The following is a 23,652-nucleotide window of genomic DNA, read 5'->3' on the forward strand; positions in this document are numbered from 1 at the left end:
TTAGGCAGAGAGTATGGGTATAAGTTGACTTAGATATGATGATATAAAAAAAATTAAAAGGTGGAAAAAAAGAATTGTACTGAGAAGAAGAAAGGGAGAAGCAAAGTAGTGTAAAATACATCTTATGGAGAGGCACAAAAGACCTAGGGAAAGAGGGAACAATCCAGGGAAAGGAGGAGGGAGGGGATGAGTGTTGTTTGAATCATACCTCTCATTGGATTTGGCTCAAAGCAAGAACATTCGGCCCCAACAACAATTATTAAGACTAGACCTCAAATCCTCAAGCAGAGCTAGTAAATTCTAAGTGGTGAAATGAAATCAAATTCAGTTGACCAAAGTGAGGATTTTTCTGAGCTCTCCCAAGATACCTCTCTAAAATAACTGAATTCTGAACAGAATAACCAACAAAACAGCAGTTTTATTTTTCCAGCCCCAAACCACCTGGAAAACAGGGAGATCTATGAACAATGGGGTGGAGGTTGGGTGGGAGCTCATTGTAACAAGAAGTAGCACTAGCTGTGGCTGATGGATAGCAGCAGCACCTATAGTGAACAGGGACAGTAAAGGAAGTGAATATGAGATTCTAGAGGCTATTTCTGCTAGCACTAAGTGAAACTGGATATAATTTGGCAGCTCTATCAGCTATTACCCATTTCAAGGTCTCAGTTCTGAGGCAGAAAGGAGTTGATGTCTGAGTAATGGTCAGGGCACAGACCACTCTCCTGAACATACTACTCTAGAATCACCGAAAAATTACAGGCCCCCCAAACCTAGCTATGAAAGCAGCAGGTACATAAAAGCTTGTAGCTCAGGATAATCACCTCCAGAAGTGACTAAGTTCAAAATCAAGAAACAGATTGCAAAAATGAGCAAACAGCAAGAAAAGAACTTGATGATAAAAAGCTACTATGATAACAGAGAAGGTCAAGGCACAAATGCAGAAGATAATGACTTGAAAATGTCTATAATCAAAGACTGAAAGAAAAATATATATGGGACATAAGCCCAAAAGAATTCTTAGAAAAACTAAAGAGATTTTAAGAGGGGAAAAAAAATAATTTAAAAAACCAAATAAAAGGTAAAATTGAGGAAAGAAATGAGAGCAATACAATTATGAAGAGAATTATTCAGTAAAGATAAAATTGGAGCAATTATGTTATTTTGCCCTATTTTAAGTCAACAAAACTGACACTTCAGATGAGCTGGATGAATATTTTAAAAATGGAATTTGCCCAGATTAACAGAAGAGGAAATAAAATACTTAAATAGTCCTATTTAAAAAAAAAAAAAAATTTCTGTTACAAAGCCCTTCTAATTTCTTATTCTGCTTCTTCAAAAATCTCATTATAATGGGTTACCTTCTCACATAGAAGTTGTCATGATAAATTGGTGAATTAAAGGAAATATATTATGCTTTTTAAAAACAATATAATTTTTTAAAAAATTGAATAAGCCATCAAAGAGCAGCCTAAGAAAAAAAATTCCCAAGACCAGATGGATTTACAATTGAATTCTACCAAATATCTGAGGAACAATTAATCCCAATACTATGTAAACTATTTGGGATAAAAATAGGTAAATAAGTCCTACCCAAATTCCTTTTATGACATATGGCATGTTACCTAAACAAGAGAAAAAACAAGAGAAAGAAAACTATAGATAAATTTCATTAATGAATATCAACTATAGCAATATAACACAATGTTCATTCACTGTGATCAGATTTACACTGATAATGAAAAACTGGCTCAATATTAGGAAAACTATAAAATTAACTAATCATATCAATACAATAACAAAAACAACAAAAGTCTTATATCATTAGATATATAATAACACTGAAAAAATACAATACTCATCCCTATTAAAAACACTAGCAAGCATAGGAATCAAAGGAACATTTCATTTTTGTTTGAATATTTTATTTTCCCCCATTTACACATAAAACAGAATTTTAACACTTATTTAAAATTTTTTTTCTCTAACCATCAAATTTTCTCTCTCCATATCTTACCATCCCCTTCCCTGAGACAGCAAGCAATTTGATATGGTTATACATCTTAAATGATGCAAAACATATTACATTAGTCATGTTGTGAAAAAATAAATAAGATTTAAAGGAAAAAAAATACAGAAAGCAAAAAATAGTATGCTTTGATCAGAGCTTTTCTTAAAATAATAAGTAGTTATCTAAATAAAACCAAGAGCAAACATTATGTCTAATGGGGATGAACTTGAAGCATTTCTAACAAGATCAGGAGTGGAAAAAGGATGGATGTCCATTGTCACAACTATCATTCCATTTTGTACTAGAAGTGTTAGCTATAGCTTTAAGAAAAAGAAATTTTAGAAATAAAAATAAGCAATGATGAAACAAAAATATCACTCTGCAGATGATATGATGATATACTTAAAAAATCCTAGGGAATCAGCTAAAAAAAAAAATTAGCTGAAACAATTCACTTCAGCAAATTTGCAAGATATAAAACAAACCCACATAAATTATTAGGGATTATGTGAACACAATTCCATAATACTTTTCACAGAAATAAGGAAATTATAAACAATTAGAGAAATATTAACTGCTCATGGGTAGACTAGGCCAATCTGTAAAATAAAACAAGAACCTTGTCTGTAAAATAAGCTGGAGAAAGAAATGGTAAATCACTCTAGTATCTTTGCAAGAAACCTCAATGGGATCACAGAGTTGGACTAAAATGACTAAAAAGAAAAAAAGGTTGGGCTAATATAAAGCAATTCTATCTAATTTGCTTATTCAGTATCATGCTAAATTATTTAAGAATTATTTTATAGAGCTAGGAAAAATAGTAATAAAATTCATCCTGAAGAACAAAAGGTCAAAAATCAAGGAAAGTTTAAAAATAAAAAATGAAGAAAGGCAGCCTAGAAGAACCAGATTTCAGAACATTTTAAAGAGGTAGTCATCAAAATAATCTGGTCCTGTCTATTAAATAGAGCAGTGGATCAGTGGAATAGATTAGGCACACAATACAGTAGCAAAGGATCATAATAATCTAGATGTTTGACAAACCCAGAGATCCAAACTTTCGAGGTAACTGCTGGGAAACTGGAAAGCAGTTTGGCAGAAACTAGATATAGATCAGCATATCACATATAACAAGACAAGATCAAAATGTATAAATGATTTAGATATAAAGGATAATATCATTAGTAAATTAGAGAGTATGGGGGAAAATGTGCCTGTCATATCTATGGATAAGGTAAGTTTATGGCCAAAACAAGTGATGGTAGAGAGTAAAATAGAAAAAGTTTGATTATATAAAATTTAGGTGTTTTTGCCTAGAAAACAAAACTAATGGAGTCAAAATTAGAAAGAAAATAGGAAACTGAGAAGATATTTTTACAGCAAATTTCTCTGACAAAAGCCTTATTTTTCATATAGGGGCTGAACCAAATTTGTAAAAAATATGAACTATTCTCCAGTTGATAAAATGGGCAAAGAGTATGAATAAGTAGTTTTCAGAAGAAATCAAAGGTATTAAGTCACATAAAAAATGTTCTAAATCAGAGATTAGAGAAATCCAAACAATTCTGAGATACCACTTCACACCTATCAGATTGGTTAACATGACAGCAAAAAAAAAAAAATGATAAATACTGGAGGGGATATGGAAAATTTGTGACACTAATGTCCTATTGGTGGAGTTGTAAACTAGTACCACCACTCTGGAGGACAATTTGGAACTATACTCATATAAAATTCTGCACACCTTTTCACACACCAATATCACTACTAGGTCTATTTCCCAAAGAGATCAAAAAGAAAATGACTTATTTGCACAAAAATATTTCTAGCAGCTCTTTGTGGTGGCAAAGAATTAGAAATTGAGATGTTCATCAATTGAGGAATGGCTCAACAAGTTGTGGTATATAATTTTGATGGAATACTATTTTGCTATGAGAGTAAGCTACTTTCAAAATAACCTTGGAAAGATTTGCAATAATGAACTCATGCCAGATGAAGTAAACAGAATTATAAGAATGTTGTATACAATAACAATATTGTTGGATACTCTGATCAAGATAATCATACTACTCAATTCCTAAGAACCCACAATGAAAACAAAAAAATGTTTCCGAAAAGCAAGAGAATTTGAATATAAACATTTTTAAAAAATGATTGTCGTATTTTACATGTTAACTGGGAAAAATCTAAATAAATTTGAAATAATTTCAAAATAGAAAAGAATTAATGGTTTAGTAAAAGATGCACAAAAAATAGTGAACAAAATAATTCCTTAAAAATCAGAATTGGTCAAGTTGAAATTAATAACTCAGAGACATCAAGAAACAATAAAACAAAACCAGAGACTGGAAATAGTTCATCTGGTAATTGAAAAAGTGAAGCACATATATATGAAATGCATAGGAATAAATGATACATAAACAATGCCAATCGGCCAAATGGGTTTTAACTCAACATTTATTCATAATAGCTGATATTTATAATCACTTAAGATTTGTAAAACACTATTTTTTAGAATCATAGATTCAATAGTACTATATAACCTGGGAAGAGGTTCTCAGTCACCTGTCTCATGATTCTATTCATCATCCCTAAAATTTCCCTGAAACACCAGCTTCTAGTCACCACTTTTGGTCCCCTTTAGAATGTGAATTCCTTGAGGGAAAAAGTCTTTGTTGCTCAGTTTTCATATTTGTACCTCCACTACTTAGAATAGTGACTGGCAATTAAAAAGGAATTTGAAAATCTTTCTTTTCACAGAAGATGGAACTTTTTATGAGTTTTAAAGAAAAAATATTCTAAATGAATGTTTTCATTCCAAGTGAGATTGGCCCCTTAGAGCCCAAAACAGGAGAAATAAGTTTATTTCTTGTAAGGAGCATTAGCTCTGAAATCTGAGGTATTGGGTAACAATTTAATCAGATGTTCATTATATGCGACTTTGGGCAGGTCACTTAAGTCTCCCTGGGTTTCAGTTTCCACATCTGTAAAACTAGGGAGGTAGACTAGATGAACTCTGAGGTGTCTTAAGAGCACTAAAATTATGAATTTATACAATAATTAAGGCCTGCCTTAAGCCAAGAACAGCAATTATCCAGGCAATGGCAATATTTAAGAACTGCAATTTAATATTTGAGTCTCTGGCTCAATTTCAGTTCTGTATTATTAGATCATGTTATTTCAAATACTAATATCTTCCCACATATTCTACTAACTCAGATGACAAGTCTGAATTATCAGATATATTTTTATACTCTGTTAAAATATTTGTTCTCAGAACTATGGAATATCGCAGAATACTCAACAACCACAGAGAGTAATAATTTCCACATATACTGATTCTGCTCCTGCTTCTCACAGGTAGTTTTATTTATTTTTCCAGGAAATAAAGTGTTGGGACTTAGTAACCCTCTATGCCACTATTTTTGGGGTTTTAAAAATGAATAATACTTGAATCCCAATTCAGGTACACAACAACAACAACAAAAAATGATCCAGCAATACCAGGACTTCACGTATTATGCTCTGGAATAATACCTTGGAAGAATATACTCTATGCTTAGTTATGTATAAGCTCTTCATTATGTACAGACGACAATCAGATTCACCATGTCTGAGTACTTAAATATTATCCTTCTAAAAGACTTCTTTAGAAATAACATAAACTTCATAATCTGTTTTTTTTTAATGCAGCAAAGTAATGAATTTTTCAAGATAATAATATTTATATAACATTTTAAAGATTGTAAAGTGCTTTACAATTATTATTTCATTTGATCCTCACAACAACTATGAGAGGTAGGTGCTACTATTAATCTCACTGGAATCTGTTTCACAGATGCTAAGTATCTGAGGCTGGATTTTAATTCAGGTCTTCCCAACTCCTGGCCCAGTACTCTATGACTATGGCATCTAGCTGCCTCAACAGATTATAAAATACTGGCAATGGTGTTTGAATACTTATGAGGGAGTAAAATATATCAACTTAGCACCTCAAACTTAATACTCTAAGTAATGTGATCTTTGAGAAATAGAAACTATGTAGTTATACACAAAAACAATTACAATTATACAATGTAACAACGTCTACTAATTTCCTATGAATGAAATTTATCTGGAAAACAAAATTACAAATGACATGCTTGCTCTGGTTCAGGCACTTTCAAGATCATAGTTTATTTATTACTTCAGGTAAAAAGCTAGTATACAGATTAGGGATCCCTTAAATTTCAACTCTAGAATGATACACCATCTAGTATTTTTGCCCTCAATGTTAAACAAAATAATTCTAAACACCTGAAAGCCCCAATATTAGTATGTACTATGGTGATAAAAAAATTGACGTTTTATTTTTCAATGTTTAGTATTTACATTATGAAACCAATGGTGGGATGTATGATAAGCAGTGGTAACGTAATAACTAAACTTTATAAAGCCAAAGTTTATAATTTTACAATAATGAGCAAATCATCATAATTATAATATATAAAAAATGAAAACATAGAGCTTCCTGTTACAGAAATCTTAATCATCTGAGCTGTAGTCATTACTCACTAACAATTTACATGCAACACCTGCTAGGATTGACATTTGCTTCCCACCTCCCCCACCCTGTCCCCCCAAAAAAGTGTTAAGTAGATAAATGACATTTAAGACACAAACGCTAACTTGCAGACAAAAGGTTTTTTTTGTTTTGTTTTGTTTTTTTAAACTGTACTCAAGATCAGTACTGGTCACAAGCCTATTTCCAAACAAAAACTAAACGAACGGGATGATAAATGTCCAAAATATAGATGCATAGGCAGAGTACCATGAATGGCACAGCTCAGTAGACACTGGGAATCAAACATACAAGTATCCATACACACACATTCTTTCTTCCCCTTTAAGAGATCAAAGTTTTGATCAAATGGCAATGGTTGAAGCAAGGAGATGTACAGGTATAACTAATTAAACCTTGAAAAATACTTAGATGGAGAGAAATAGGATCAAGAGGAAGGGGCTGTTAATATACAATTCAAACTATATACAGAATATACTGGAATGCATATTTCATCCCAAACCTGCTATGTGAAACAACTGGACCGTTAGACACAAGCTTTCATTTTGATTTTTAACTACTAAAACCATAGCATATGTGTACAATAAGATTTACACTGGAAGCAAAATTTCAAGGGGGCATTTTACATTAAGTATTTAATGTGCTGTTTTAATTTAAAAATAACTTTGCTAAGTATACATCTCAACTGAGGTCTATGTATAAAATGTCCTAATAGATACAGATATTTACCTTTGGTGAGTTAAAGGCCTTTATTGTGACTTCTGTCTGAACTGTACTGTAGAATGCTAGATACATACACATGTGGAACAACTCAAGATGAGGTAATCCAAAAGATGTGTATGTGAGAGTGGAGGTACTTTGAAAGTCAAAACATAGCAGAAACAAACAAAAATTTACATTAAGAATTGCAAGCAACTTGAGTCCAATAGTAAATGGAATGCCAATATGGCAGTATTTGTTTTTAATAACAGAAATAGGAAGAAGTCTCGTACCAGCAGAATCTTGCATACACACAACATACAGGAAAAGCCACCCATTGTTTCCATAAAACAAGATCCAATTCATATTGTGAGAAAGTACGAATTACAGAAAACAAGAAGTCAATAGAAGAGAAACAACATGAAAGAAGAGTCCAACAACAGTTATTTTGTAAAGGCTGCAACTACAGCCCACAGAACCTCATTTGTGTTGGCCTTCATACATTCAACTTCTGGGTCTAAATCCAGAAGCTGTCGCACTCTCTTTGTGGCTAGATCATACTGCTCATCTAGAAGAGGGGCAAAAGCGTTCTCAAGGACATCAGAAGCATGGGCGAGGTAAATAAGAGCCAGCAAGCGCTTGTCCATTCGATGAGGGTCATTTACCCATTTGTCAAGAACAGCTTCTTGTACTTTCTTGATGAGACGTTGCTTAATGTTGTTGTTGGTAAGTGGATGTGTGGTCATGTCAAAAAGGAGAAAGTTCTGCTTTTCTGTTGTCAGTACACCTTTTTCCACCAGGTTTTTCGCTAATCTTTCACGAACATTTCTTAACTGGTAGTGCAATTTTAGCGGATTCCAAGTTTCACCTAAATAAAAGATTTCAAAAATTAGAAAATAATTAAAATTTTTGATCAAACTCTGCTAATGTACAAGAAAAATAATTTTAGTTAATTTGTTTTTCTAGAGTGGAATATCCATTAAGCACTCTTCAAATCATAGAACCAATACAGAAAACTACAAGTTTAATTTAGTATAAAAATGAATGAATTTTTTGGCATCTTTAAAAATACCAAACATAGTAAGACATAACTAAAAGTTAAATGAGAAAAATTTACTCTTTAAAAATCCATTTTGGGGAATGAAAGGAGTTGTTAAAAATAGAAACAAACAAAACATATTCCACCTTAAATCTATTCCCCAAATTATATTAAGAGTTAATGAAACTGAATAACAAGCTACTGTTGTTCTCAGTCACTGCCAGTCTGTGACCAAACATACTAAAGTGAATATCTGGTCAGAAATTAATTTTATTACAAAGGATCAAACTACTATTCATCACTGTTAACTTTTGATTTGTCTATGAAGACAACTCTATGTAGCCTAAAAGGGAGTGTGAAGACTAAGTCACTCATATACAATATGTCTAGAAAGGGCATATCTATCTAATAAGGTTTGGCATTTTAAACAGTGCTCAAAGCACACAGCAAACATTTCCTAAGCAACATTTGTTAAAGGATAGTAACTTGGAAATTTAAGAAAGGTTTCATGGTCCAATATGTAATTGATCAAATTCTATTTACATTAAGAGGAACATTCGGCATCTCTATAGTACCCAAGATTTCAAGTATAAATTGCTCAGCAATATTTAATATACAAAATTGAGAAAATTATAGTGTCTGTGAAGGTCTATAAAAAATTATCAGGTCAACTGCTTTAATATTGTAGCTGTGAACCAGAACTGAGGATCTATTAATGTCCAACATAAGAGTGTCAGCAACATTCAAATTTTACTAAGCCTACCAAAATCTTAAACGGGCTTTCCAATGGTGGTTATCTTTTAAGATGTGAATGAAAGTCATGGCATCAATTTGCACAATCTAATAATTACTTTGCAGTGTCACATGAGATTTTTACTTATAATAAACTAGCAAATCCAGATTACATTCAATATTATTGCTAAGAGACACACACTGTTCACCCCACTGATATTGCACATGCATAAAAATGCATACTATAAAATTTAACATGCCTCAAACTTTCTATTGGAAGGTACAATGATGTAAATCCTAAAAGTATGACTATTTTAGCCAAGAAAAACAAAACAAACAAACAAACAAAAAAAACACCTCCAAGTGTCTACCAATGCAAAGATTGTACTATAGGTAACTGCTTCTGATATTTGGAGCTTATCATCTTTATTGTACCACTTCATAACAGAGCCATAATTCTTTAAGGTTTTGTTTTGAAAAACCTATGGAGACAGCAATCTTATCTTTAATAACAAACAGTCTTTTCAGTATGTCATAAATAAAAGACATTGCCTGTAGTATTTGCTGGGAAAGACTTTTCCTTTTTAAATTAATTCCTTTCTGCTTACTTAGGAAACAATGTTTAGTTTTTATTTTTGGATAAATTTAATAATAATTTTGGATAAATTTTTAATTTGGAAAATTTAATAATTTTCTTAAGTAATTTACAGTCTTCTCTCTGCAATGATAGATTCTCATTGGGAATCCCTTACTTGCCCATATATAAGTATATGTGTAATACCAAATATATAATTTTAATCATATGTACTGCTTCCAGGGCTTAAGTTGCAGTAAACAATTTTTTGCAGATCTAACAATGTTCTATTAATATATTCCATATATTAATGTTCTATATTAATATTTGGGTATAAAGATTGTGCATATATTCAACAAGAAACTACAGTATTTAAATTAGTCAACCTAATGCCACAACTATTTTGAGGTATCCAAATATAAAACAATTAAAGTGGTATAATTTTCTACAATTTAACATCAGTGGTTTATGTTTTACAACAAGCACAAACAGCAATACCACTTGGGGCGGGGGGGAGGGGGGAGACATCAAAAAAGAAAGCCCTAGAAATGCCACTGTCAAAATTCAAGAAAAAATATTATCCAGAAAGAACCAGCAGTTCAAGTACTAAGGAACCACAATAAAGACTACATAAGACCTGGAAGCTTCTATTAAGAATCTGGGTTCTTGGAATACAGTATTCTAAGTGGCTAAAATAAGTTTAAAATTAAAAAAATAACATCTTGCAAAGCTGAGCATAATCAGTCTTACAAGGCAAAAGAGGACTTCCAATCATGTCTAGTAAGACTAAAGCTGAGGAGGAACTACAATCAAGTACTTCAATCAAGAGAAATTCAAAAAGGTAAATTTATCTAAACTACCAAAACTGTACAATGATGTGTTAGTAACACTCTGGAAGGGTTAAGAAGCAAGTATTTAATTTCATCAATGGATATTAAGAAAGCTAAATAACTGAGGTTGAGCACAGGAAAAAGAATAGAATCTAAAAGAAATATACTCATATACAAGAGGGGAAAAAAAGTGAGTAGAAAGTTGCTTTATTCACAATTCACTAAAAGTCTACAAATATTGAGGAAGGAGTTGGGGGGAATTCAATACCAGATAAACTTCACTCTTATCTGAAAAGAAAGGAGGATTGTTTCTGTACATGTACAACATAAACACACACACAGCTTAGTATAGAAACATCAAACATCATGGAAAAAGTAATGAGGGCTATTAATGGGGTGGGTAGAAATTGGGAAAGAAAAATTAAAACAAATGAATAACTAAAACATAAAAATACCTTAGATTGCTTTTAGACAATTGAGGAATGGCTGAAAAAATTTTAACATGTGAATGTAGTGGAATAATATTGCCCTGTAAGAAAAGAAAAGGAAGAAAACTTCAGAGAATCCTTCATAGTATGAATTAAATGGGAAAAAATAGCCATAATATGTTCTAGGAGGACAATAACATTGGAAAGAAAACTTTAAAACACTTAAAAACTCTCATCAATCACATCACCAAAGTCCTATGATAGAGTGGGTGATCTGTCTCCGGACAAACAGGTGAATGATGCTGTTTTAGTTTTTCTTTTCTTTCTGTTTTTAATAAGAAACAATGTAGGAGTTTACTCAAACATTTTTAATACATAGAATAAAGCTGAGAAGAAAAGCAAGGCAGTTTTAAAAGTAAAATGTAGTGTTACATACTTTTTCAAAGCAAGAGGTATGAAAATAGAGAAGTAGCTTCATATAGAATTCTCTTTTTTGAATCTGCTATGTATATAGAAATGTTCTCTTTCTTGAAGCTCAGTTCTGGATACCACAACTTAAATAATATGATAGGATGTAATGTGTTCAGAAGAAAGCGATCATAGTGTTGGAAGGACTAAGAAACAAGCTATAGTCATTCCCTTTGGCTAAGGATCCACCCAGTTTTTCAAAGCCCACTTAATAATCAAACAGCATTAGCTAGATGTTGAAAAGACCTAGAGAAAAAACCATCTGGGACATCTTGAGAGCAGGTTGAAGGGAAGAAACATGCAAACCATCAAAGATGATACATAATCATAGAAAGAACTGCTTTTTAAAAATCCTAATTACGGGGACAGCTAGGTGGCACAGTGGATAAGAGCACCAGCCTTGAATTCAGGAGGACCTGAGTTCAAATATGATCTCAGACACTTAACACTTCCTAGCTGTGTGACCCTGGGCAAGTCACTTAACCCCAGCCAAATAAATAAATGAATGAATGAATTTTAAAAAAAATCCTAATTACATTTTTCAGTAGTTGGTATAATTTAATTCAACTCAACATTAAGTACCTGTTAGATATTGGTGATATGAAGAAAAAATGATGTAATAAGTTCATAAATAATAAAAATTAAAGTCAGAATATGGTAAATACATAGCAAAGTAAATGTATCTAAGGACTAGGAGAAGATTGAGAAAGGAATATTCATGTAATGGATAACACCTGACCTAAGACTTTAAGAGAAGCTTATTTCAGAAGGTTGAGATGTAATAACAAGAAAAACATTTATATGGTGCTTACTACATATCAGGTACTGTACTTCACAAATATTATCTCTTTCAAGTTTCACAACTCCTGGAGGTAGGTGCCAGTATAATCCCCTTTTTACTGATAAGGAAACTAAGATAAACAGAGGTAAAGCAGCTTGCCTAAAGTCTCACACACATATAGCTACTAAGTGTCTTGAGGTCAAATTTGAACTCAGATCTTTTTGACTACATCCATTGTGCCACACACATCTGCAATCACTGATTTCAGGTAGGGGTAAAATGGCCTCTGCAAATGCAAAGAAGCAGGAGAGGATAGGTCAAATAACAGAGTTCAACTGAAACAAGAAACATGTGAAGAACTTGGATAGATGAAAACTGAAAAGACAGGCCTCAAAGGTCAGAACGACAGCTATTTTGTTTTGGACAGATCTTAGTGGAATCCCTCTACCAATGCAGATTTGTGCCTATGTTGCCTGGACACTGCAAGGTTACATGAATTACCCAGGAATATACAACTTTTCTATGTCACAGAGAAAGTTCTCAGGAGGATCTCTGGACCCCATATCTGCTTCAGAGTATGGAAAAAGATAAGACTGCTGGCCAGACAGAAAGAATTATTTTGAAAATAGAATAGCCCATAAGAGGTTTTATTCCTAAAAAAATATAAGAAGTTATTAGTACTACTTGATAGACTTTTTAAGAAGAAGAAATAAAAGTATCTTGTTTTTATCTTCCAACAGGAAACTTGCCAAAGGAGAGACAGGAAAAAAAAATTGGCTTCGAGAATGAAAAGGCAGATCAGTTGTTTCTCTAATCAGAGAGCTAAGATACTATTAGTTATGTAAACTGAAGGTGACTGTGGGCCCAGTTTAGAAAAAATTTATTTCCATACATGAGAAGATCTTGCTTGGATAGTGAGGAAAGGGAGAAGCAGAAAGGACTTTTCTATCCCCATCCTACTAGTGTTCATCACATTATAAATAAAATTAAAAAATAGATTTATAAGCCACAGTATCTTGAAATCAAAAGGGCTTTAAAAGCCATCCAAGCCAATCCAGAGCTGACAATCTCCTCTATAACATTACTGATAAATGATCTGCTTTAAATATCTCCAATGAGAGTATATACTACTTTATGAGGCAATCCATTCCACTTCTGTAATAACTCCAGTGATTAGGAAGTGGTGCTTTATATTACACCTAATTCTACTTCTTAATAACATCTACTCATTGATCCTACTTCTGTCTTCTGGAGCCAAAGTGAACAATCTAATTCTCTTCCAATAAGACTTCCATTATGTCCCCTCCAGGAAAATACATCCATTAATTAAGGATCCTAGCTCTGATACTCACTATGACAGCTTTTCTATTCTGAGTAACAGAAGAAGAAAACATGGAGAAACATGAAGGAGTCATACCTAGAAAAATATACTAGAACAGAAAGAAAATATAAATTTTTCATTAGAAAATTTAAAAGGAACACCTAGAACAAAGCTAAAAACTTTCTAACCATTTCTGTTAGAATCCTACTCTTGACAGGGAAAACAACTCACATTATATAAAAGACAAAGTTTGGAAGAACTGTGAATCAAAATTTGCATGTTAAATTATTAACAGTATAACTTTAATAAATCATAATAAAACCTTTTGTAAAGGAAAATTTTGCTCACATTATCTTTAATAAATACATGAAATTTCATATAGTTGCAACATATTGAGGTATACTGGTATCCCTTAAACAAAATGAGAGTAGAAGACAGAATAAACCTTATTCCATATAAGATGATATTTGTTAGGGCTGAAAATATTGGTAGGACTGGAAAAGTTCAAAGGTAATTTAAAATTTCTGGCCAGTCTTTAAGAAGGCTTTCTTGAAAATATGTTAGACTTATAATTTACTTTCTGATTTCCATGGTTTAAAAAAAAAAAAAAAATATTAATCTACTCTGATTGGCAGTGATTGTAAAGAATGGCTGGATATATGTGGCAGTCTGGTGACACCTTCTGACCAAACCACTTAACTGCAGGATTAAAAAAAAATGGAATGCATAGTATTTAAAAAACAAGTCTTTTTTCATGAATCTGTCTACATAAACTTCTTTTGTATGTAAGCTACTTCTCTTTTACAAAAGCCAATTATAAACAAACCAATGAACAAGTATGTATTATGGTTCCAGTATTAGACAAATTACAAAGGCAAAAAAGGAGCTTTTATTTTATCTAGATAAATAATGTATATATACACACATATATATATATAAAAGTCATTACAACTGCAACATGGAGGAGAGCATTAGTAGCTTGGTATTAGTTTGGCATAAGGAGAAAATCCTAATTGTAAGAAACAGTCTTTGAGTTGACCTTAGAAAGAAACTAGGAATTACAGACTTCTTTCCTCTTGCTGCCCCCCTCCCCCAAAAAAGGAGTACATTCTAAGTGCCAAAAAGACAGCCTGGATATGGGAAATACAATTTCAAGTATAAAGAATTTCAAAAGTCAGTTTAGCTGAACTATGTAGTATACATGAAAGGGATTAAATGAGATTAATTTGGAAAAGTTTCAAAGAACTAATTATTCTTAAGAGTTTCAGAATTATTACCCTATCCTGATTAGGGAAAAGATGAAAAAAATTCAAGTAGCCTACAGTTATTCATGGTTATGATTCAACAGTATTATTTGATAACCTAATAATTATTAGCACATATAAAAGAGTTAGGTAATAGAAAAAATTATGTAACGCACCTTGTGTGTATGTGTAAAAATATACACATATGTACAGGTATGTATGTGTGTATATACATATATATTTTTAGTCAGTATCCAGTCATTCTCTCTTTTATGACTTCAAGAGTAGAATTTTACATTTCCTTTTTGAACAGCTTTAATTATTACAAAGTTCTTCCTGATATCAAGTCTAAATTTGACTTTTTAAAAATAACTTCCCATTTATTGATTTAGTTTTGTTTTGTGGAGTCAAAAAGAACAAATCTAATCCCTTTTCCATAAGACAGTTCTTCTAATACTTGAAGACAGCATTATTTCAACTCTTTAGACTTCTCTTCTATTTTTCTCTGACATCCTAAAATATTCCTGTTTCACATATTGTTTCTCTAGTATAAAGCTTCTGTAAACAAAATGTGTCAGTGGGACCTACAGACAAGACACTTAAATGCTTGTTGAATTAAATTGTTATCAAAGGCATGATAAGCAAAGAAAAACCATTCATCTTAAGTCACTGAAGTGGATCTTGACATAATTTATGTTAGCTTTACTAAACAAAATCACTAATACTTATCTAGAAATCAAATAATGAATTTAGTTCTGCTATAATTTCAGTAATATATAGAATTTATGGAATTATTCCCATCTAAAAATTTCTAACAAGAAACTAACTCATGAAAAGCAGCCCTGTGAAAATTGATACTCTATTTTCACTGCTTACTCAAATTGTAAAATGACAGAAACAGACATACACTTCCATAAGATTTAGAGTTGGAAAAAATTTCAACAGTCATCTAGTCCCACAAAGAAATCCCCATTCTAATATATACATATTAAGTAACTTATCCAGTCATTCTCTCCTTTATGATTTCAAGAGTAGAATTTCACATTTACTTTTTGAACAGCTTTAATTATTACAAAGTTCTTCCTGATATCAAGTCTAAATTTGACTTTTTAAAAATAACTTCCCATTTATTGATTTAGTTTTGTTTTGTGAAGTCAAAAAGAACAAATCTAATCCCTTTTCCATAAGACAGTTCTTCTAATACTTGAAGACAGCATTATTTCAACTCTTTAGACTTCTCTTCTATAAGCTAAACATCCTCACTTCCCTAAAGTCTCACAAAGTATTGGACTCAGGACCCTGCATCAAACTAACTGCCTATCAATAAGACTGTCATCTTCTGAATGCTTTTCAACTTCAACTGACTCTCACAACTAAATATAATATTCCAGATATAGTTTGATTAGGATAAAAGTTATTTGTGTGATGGTTCTCTTTTAGCAGTCTTATGAAACCTTTAGGCCCTTTCTCAGAATATTTTTAAATGCATAAAATAAAATAAGATAGGACAGCAAAGGAACCCTGTTATAGCAAAATACAATCATCAAAACAATGAAAACCAAATCCAAAAACTCCAAGTAAAAAACTTGTGAATATGACAATGATACAGGAGGATTATCACCTCCTTATTCCTGAAAGCTTTAGTTACCTTAATGTAGCCAAATATCTCATTAGTTGTTTGGGTTTACACAACACACAGAACATACACATCACTAGATAAGCTGCCATATCCATTCATATCCTTTCCTGTACTTGTAAAGCTGATTTTAAAAATTCTATCCAAACTTTTCCCTTCGGTATGTTAGCTGGCCCCCTGAAGTTAACATCCTCTGTAAATCTCCAAAATATCCAGCATGTATCTGATCCAAGTCATTGCTTGGATGTTAACATAAGCATAAAATTAAATACACATCTCCAAAAAATTGAAAGATGTAGACTGTACAATAATATAATTAAATGGATTATAAAACTGGATGGTTAGGCCCAAAGTATAGTTAATAGTAGTTCTATGTAAACTTGGATTTGATAAGGACATAGATGCAAATTCATTACAAATCTGAGAAAGGAAGCTAACATTGATTGACAGACCGAATCAGAATTCAAAAAGATTTTTGTTAGGTGGCAATACAGGAATGAATCTAAAATATGGGGAAATTTTATACTTTAAGTTAAAAAAAGTCAATTTCTTGGGGGTGAGGGAGAGGTAAAAGGAGGAAGAAATAATAAAATAAATAAGATGTGCACCAGAAAACCAAAAAATAATTTACAAGAAAAAAAATGGACATTCATGAATATAATTTCTTCTACTAATGTATATACTTTTTTTGATCTGATAAATTGTTACATATTTTGAATCTTCCCTGATGTTCTGCTGGGCACATGACAATGGTTCTCTTTTGTTCTGCTTTATTTTGTTTTGAATTTCTTTTCTACTTTTTTTTCCTTATTTAAAAAAAAAAAACCAATAAAAAAAATCAATAAAAATAAAATGAAAAAAATCAACTTCACTGGTTCAAGATGATAAGAGAGGGGGCAGCTAGGTGGTGCAGCCTTGAATTCAGGAGGACCTGAGTTCAAATTTGGTCTCAGACACTTAACACTTCCTAGCTGTGTGACCCTGGGCAAGTCACTTAACCCCAGCCTGGGGGGGGGGGGGGGAGAATGATAAGAGAGGAACATTAGGTGGCAATCTGAAAAATATATCAGAAAAAAAAAAAAAGAAATACAAAATCAGTAACTCAATAGTGTAATAACAGCGCCCAAATTAATATAGTCTTAAGCCAAATTAAGAAAAACTGCCTTGCAGATCACTGCTATCACCTCCTGACAGAAAAGTAGTAGACCAGGGTGCAAAATAAAGCATATTTTTTTGATATGGCCAATGTAAGAATTCATTTTCTTTGACTATGCATGTTACTAAAAAAATTTTTTTTTCTTCAATGAAAAAAATATAATTTTAAAAATTAAGAGTATGCTATAGAAATCCTAGGGTAACAAGCAGAATTCATTACGATTTTTAGCTCATATGTTTCAAAGCCAATTCTAGTTCCCTCAGTAAATAAATTGTCTTTGGAAGATTTTTTAATGGAAGCATGATGTTTTAGATGACTACTTCCTCCAAAACGATATTTCATCTTAATCCTTTTTGTAAAATGCCCATTAGCTAATGGACTTTGAATACAGATTAAAAATTTATTCTTCTGTAACAAATAAAATCAGTGGCACAATTTAAAGAACTTTTGATAAAGAGGTTCTAAGGTAGTTTCCTTAAAAGGTTTCAGTGTTTCAGAAAAATATAACATCAAATATTTTATCAAGTACCAAGTTTGATAACACTGGAATCTTGTTAATTCTTTTTTAAATTTTAAATAAAGGAGTTATTTAACCAATTTTTAAATCTGCATTTGTAAGAAATCCTTTCAATAGCATGCCTTTCTTCCCAATTTTTGTAATAAAATAAAAGCTCATTAGAAGTAATCAAATGCAAGACATTAGGTGAGGATGAAGACTGAGGTTTTACTGGCTACACTCAGTATAAATTTTAATATACAATAATAAAAGACACATAAGGTATGAGCCTTTCTATTCCTATAATTATAAATTGCTATTATTTCCTGTAATTATATACAAACTTCTTGCTACATATGGCATACATGTGACATTTTTCTTTACCTCTCCTGAATTGTAGACATACTACACTGTCATATGAGAAACTTTCCACTAAAACGGACTCTGACAATTGATAGTTTGTAGTCCAATTGGACAATTTCAGAATATAAAGTTGGAAAAGATAAGTGTCATTTAGTAACTGAATTCTTGCTTTTTTATTTAGCTGATATACTGAAGAAACAACAAAATCTTTAAACATCTTTTTTTCCATTTGAAACATTTCTAGATATGTACATGTCACATACTAAAAATCCAGGGAATAAACAATGACTCTTTAAATTCTAAACCTTTGAAAATAAGCAGATTTAATTTACTACTATGAATAGTGATAAGTCAGAAAATGAAAATCACATCCAAATTCTGATTTATATAATTTATATTTTTATATACAATATATAAATTTATATTTTAGCTAATCAATGTGATTTTCTACTTAGAAGAATTTAGGAGAACTAATTCTTTTAATTGTACTTTACACATATTTTCTCACTGTCTATTCCTATCTCTTATTCCCAATTACTACCCAAGTCACTTCTTTAGAGTCCCTAGGAAAAAAATTTCAAAAACCATTATCATGTAAACTCACTACCTAATTTCCTTCAAGTTCTATTTATCTAAGTGTCACAAATAAGAATAGTAGAAACACGATTATTTCCAAATTACTATAGTAGTTTTAAAAAACTGCTCCAAATAAATTTCAATATTCATTTTTTTTTTTATCTTTATGGCTTACCACTAAGGAGTTCGATCCAATTTTGGACTGTTTCTGGAGGCTGAGTTTCTTTAACATGTTTCAAGGCTTCATCAAGTAAAACATCCCCAGTTGGAGCATCTGACTTACAAATCACCTAAAGTAGAAATAATAGTAAGTGAAAAAAATGCAAAAATTTTTTAAATTAAGAGATGATTTGATGTAAATGAGGAAAAGTTACATTACTAGAAATCTTGCATTCAAATCAAACTTTGGTTATTTGTTTACTGGGGCTGGGTCTTCCTATATCTCCCAAGACTGGAAGTGCAGTTAGTCCCTGAATGAAGCATGATAACTTTGGCTTGTTGTTTGTAACTTGGGCTAGTTAGATCATTCCTATGCAGCCTTGTGGGCCCCTCAACTGCTAGAGGCTGACCAAGAGATCTATTCAGCAAAGCCTATTCTGATATTCAAGCAGTGGCAGGAATTACAGGTTTGTACCATGATAAAATTACTGTAATTAAGTTAAATAACCAGAAATGCCCCTAATAAAATAATCAACAACCATGAAAAAACACTTTATAATTTGGTGCATTACCAAGCAACAACAATGGTTCTTTCCAGCTAATTTTTATATTAAAAAGTCCAAAACTCATGACCTAAGAATTTAAATAAAAAAAGCTCCTGTAAAGATACTTGTGTTAGTAATGACCCCAAAAAAGGAGGAAAATGTACAGCAAATAAAAGAAAGGAAAGGGGGAATGTTCAGGTGAGGCAACATAGTACTATGATCTTACCCAAATATTTGAAAGACTACGGAAGAATATGATGATACTGTATCAAAAGCATTTTAAGTTAAGGGTAAAAAAGTATAAAGAATCCCATTCTGGGGGTGGGAGAAAGGAGAAAAGGGTACTAGGTATGGCTCAATGATTCATCACCTTGAAATAGTAAAGTGATTATCATAGGGAGGACTATGAGATAAAGTGTCCAGGACTCAAGTCCAAGGGCAGGGACACAAGGAGTCAAGTGTTGAGAAGGAGGGATTATTATGGGAAAGAGAGAAGCGTTTCCTGTACCCAAAGGGCTAATCTAAGAGTAATTGGTGGCATGAGTGGCAGAAACAATTTAGGTTTGGTATCAGAAAAAAGTTTTCCAATAATCAGCAAGGTTGAAAAGTTGAACAGTTTGCCTTGAGAAGTGTGAGTGTAAAAGAATGAGGTGAGGATGGAAGGGTTGAAGGTAATGTTCAGCCAGAGGTTAAATGATCATTTATCAGGTCCATTTTTGTATAGTACAAGTATAAGGTCTCCTGTATAAGGAAATAAAATTGAATAAGGAAAACAAATCACTTCCATTTCAACTCTTAGAAAGATTCTGAAGGTCACCTAGAAATATAAGATGTCCCACACTGGGATCCTTTCTCAAGTTGAAATGCCAAGCATTCAAACTGTACTGCAGGGAACACAACTCCAATGCAGAGTGGAAGGAGGTGCATAGTGAAAGCCAAACATATGTTTGCCTAAAAGACTATTCTATAGAGGAGTAATACAAACAGGCAAGTGCTCAGATAGAGATCACAAGAACACTTTCAAAATCTCTTTGAAGAACTCTAGAATCAATTGTGAGATATGGGAGACACTGGCATAGGATCATGCGGCATGCATGCTCTTATCAAAAAGAGATGTAAAGCTCAAAGGAAATATGAGAGGTGTCAATTTAGAGACATTTCCATTTCAAATGTTCACATAAACTATTTATTTGTGCCCAATCTGTGGTGGAGCCTTCTGAGTCATATTGGTCTGAGCAGCCACAATCAAGTTATACCATACCATGACCCTGATATAAATATGTCATTTTGATGCTCCTCAAGTATAAAGGACAACAATCAACCAACTATATATAATATAAGAGTTCTGGATAGAAGCTCTGGTCCCTTCCACCTCAAAAATCCTGATTTTCATTTAGTGATCCATTCAATGAATAAATGCTGTTATGGACTGATTTTCTCCTACATGTGCTAATTTTCCCATTAGAATGTAAGTCTTTTAAAAATTTTGGTATCAAATAATTAATAATAAAAGAACTGAAAATCAATCAAAAATCACTGAGGTTTGAATTCACACAGCACACTGCCAAAGATAAAAAAAAAAGTCAATGTTGGAGAAGCTGTAAGAAGACAGGCACACTAAAGTATTACTAGTAGAGTAATTTTGGAAAACAATTCAGAACTATACAAGTAAAATGACTAAAACACTTTTTTGACCTAGAAATTATTCTTGAAAGACTATGTAGGCCAGAAGATCAATTTGAAAGGGCAGAATCCTGATATGTATCAAAATATTTATAGTAATCATTTTTATAATAGCAAAGAATTGGAAACAAAGTAGATGCCCATTAATTTGGGAATGACCAAATAAAATTCTGACCAACAAATGTAATTAAATATTACTATGCTGAAACAATGAATGATGAATATAAAGAAGCAAAGGAAGACTTACATGAACTGATAGATAAAATGAAGGAAGCAAAGCCAAGAAAACACTTTACAAATACAAAAACATACCAATTACATATAAACATATACAATATACAAATGTAAAAAGAAAAAAACAAAGCAAAAACCAAAAATGAATGTTATGGGAATGGCTCTAGAGAAGAGATATTTTAAGATATTTTGTCCAACTTCTCTATAGAGGTAGAAAGTCCATGATTGTGGAACAGCATGTGCTTGTCTGTTTTTACAATATATTGACTGTTTTGCTCATTTTTTTCCTACCTCTTTTTCTTTAAAGACATGAACTGATGCTAAGTACAGTGAGTAGAACTAGGAGAGTACTGTGTACATCAACAGCGAGCTTATGTCATGATCAACTAAGAGACTTAGCTTTACTTGGCAAACTCAACTTCTGTAGATTTGGGATGGAAAATGTTCCATTTGCATACAGAAGACTGAATGTGGATATTCTTGAAACCTTTTCTGTTTGCTTGCTTTTTCTTTCTCATGGTTCCCCCCCCCCCAACCGTGTTCTGATTTTTCTTTCAAAACATGACAAATATGGAAATGTTTAAAATGATTGTACATGTATAACCTATTATCATATTACTTTGCTGTCTTGGGGGGGAAGTGAGGAAGGGAGAAAAATTCTGGAACTCAAACTCTTACAAAAGAGTGATGTTGAAAACTAGCTTTACATGTAATTGGAAAAATAAAATATTGAAGAAAAAAGTCTCTTAAGACTTAACTTTTAAAATTTTAGAAATTTTTAAAAAATATGTAATATGGATTGGCCCTCTGGGAAGGTGGAATATCTGGACATTATGTTAAATGCTTCTATGACCTTTTAAATCAGTCACTTCCCCTTTGTTACTTCATTTATAAAATTTAAAAAATTGTATTAGAAGATCTCTAATTAGAAGATCCCTTCTAACTCTCATAAATAAATGTTTTTCCTGATAATTATTTCTTTCCTTCATTATCACCCTTTCCTCTCCCATATCCCCAAAATATCCATTTCCTCCATTATAGATTCTCTATTCTCCCTGTGCCCCTCTAAGAAGTGATTTGCCTCCCACTCCAATATTTTAGGCCAAGCCTGACCTATGCATTTAACCCCTTTTATACTTGTACTGTGTGTGTGTGTGTGTGTGTGTGTGTGTGTGTGTGTGTGTGTGTATATTATATATATGTATATATATAATATATATATGTGTGAAAACAAATACACATATATATATAATATATATATGTGTGAAAACAAATACACATCCACACACATATAAGAATTACACTATGTCCCAAGTCTTAGTGAGCAATACTCCTTAGTTTTTTAAGCTATTAAAATATGAGACCCTAAGAATAGTTCTTATAATTAATTAATGCTCAGATAAGGATGAAACCATTAGAACCTTTAAACTTAAAAACTTCCATCCCTTTATATCTAGTATTATACTACCTCTCTCCCTATTTTCCCTATGCTGCTTTTTAGTAAATCACCTTTTTTTAAACCTTACAAGTTGATATTCTGTTATAAGCAAAGTGAAAAGGGAAGATATTTTATAATCATATACTTTTCTCCTCCATTTTCTGAGGCAACGTTTCCCAGAATCCTAATTAAGAATTACTGTGAACCACATAGGCTAAACTTCACCCAGTGAACAAGTGCATAACCTGATACCACTTCTAGCTCAGATAAACACAATCAACTTAAATAAAGAGACTTGGTAAAGGATCCATCAACTGACTGACCTTTTGTTCCAGCCATCATCTTTGTAATGAACATCTAGACCCTGTCACTAGGTTTTTGTCTCCAGCACTAGTGCCCGGATGGTCTTGATTTTGAATATGCATCCCCTGAGCTTAGCTCAGGGCTTGGAACACTGCATAAGTTCTAGAAATGCAAAGAAAGACATGCAAACAAAAATATGTACAAACAAGCTTTTTGCAAGATAAATAAGAATTAAAATAAGCACTAGAATGAACAGAGATCGGAAAAGGTTTCCTAGTAGAAGTTAGGTCTTTGGCTTAGTCTTGAAAGAAGCCAGGAAAATCAAGAGGTGAAAATGATGAACAAGAGGATTCCAGGCACAAAGGAATTACTTATTCA

General features: G+C 32.1%; 1 protein-coding gene across 1 annotated transcript in view; it reads right to left on the reverse strand.

Annotated features, from left to right (window-relative positions):
- Window positions 1–6,159: 6,159 nt before the first annotated feature.
- Window positions 6,160–23,652, reverse strand: part of GOLPH3 (golgi phosphoprotein 3) — a 34,436-nt gene continuing 16,943 nt past the window's right edge. Inside the window, exons 3-4 of the mRNA XM_074279484.1 lie at window positions 19,088–19,202; window positions 6,160–8,136 (exon numbers count right to left, since the gene is read on the reverse strand). Of these exons, the coding sequence (XP_074135585.1) occupies window positions 7,712–8,136; window positions 19,088–19,202 (540 nt within the window). The 3' untranslated portion in view covers window positions 6,160–7,711. The remainder of the gene's footprint in view (window positions 8,137–19,087; window positions 19,203–23,652) is intronic.

Source organism: Sminthopsis crassicaudata, chromosome 1, assembly GCF_048593235.1.
Source record: "Sminthopsis crassicaudata isolate SCR6 chromosome 1, ASM4859323v1, whole genome shotgun sequence".
Taxonomy (NCBI): domain Eukaryota; kingdom Metazoa; phylum Chordata; class Mammalia; order Dasyuromorphia; family Dasyuridae; genus Sminthopsis; species Sminthopsis crassicaudata.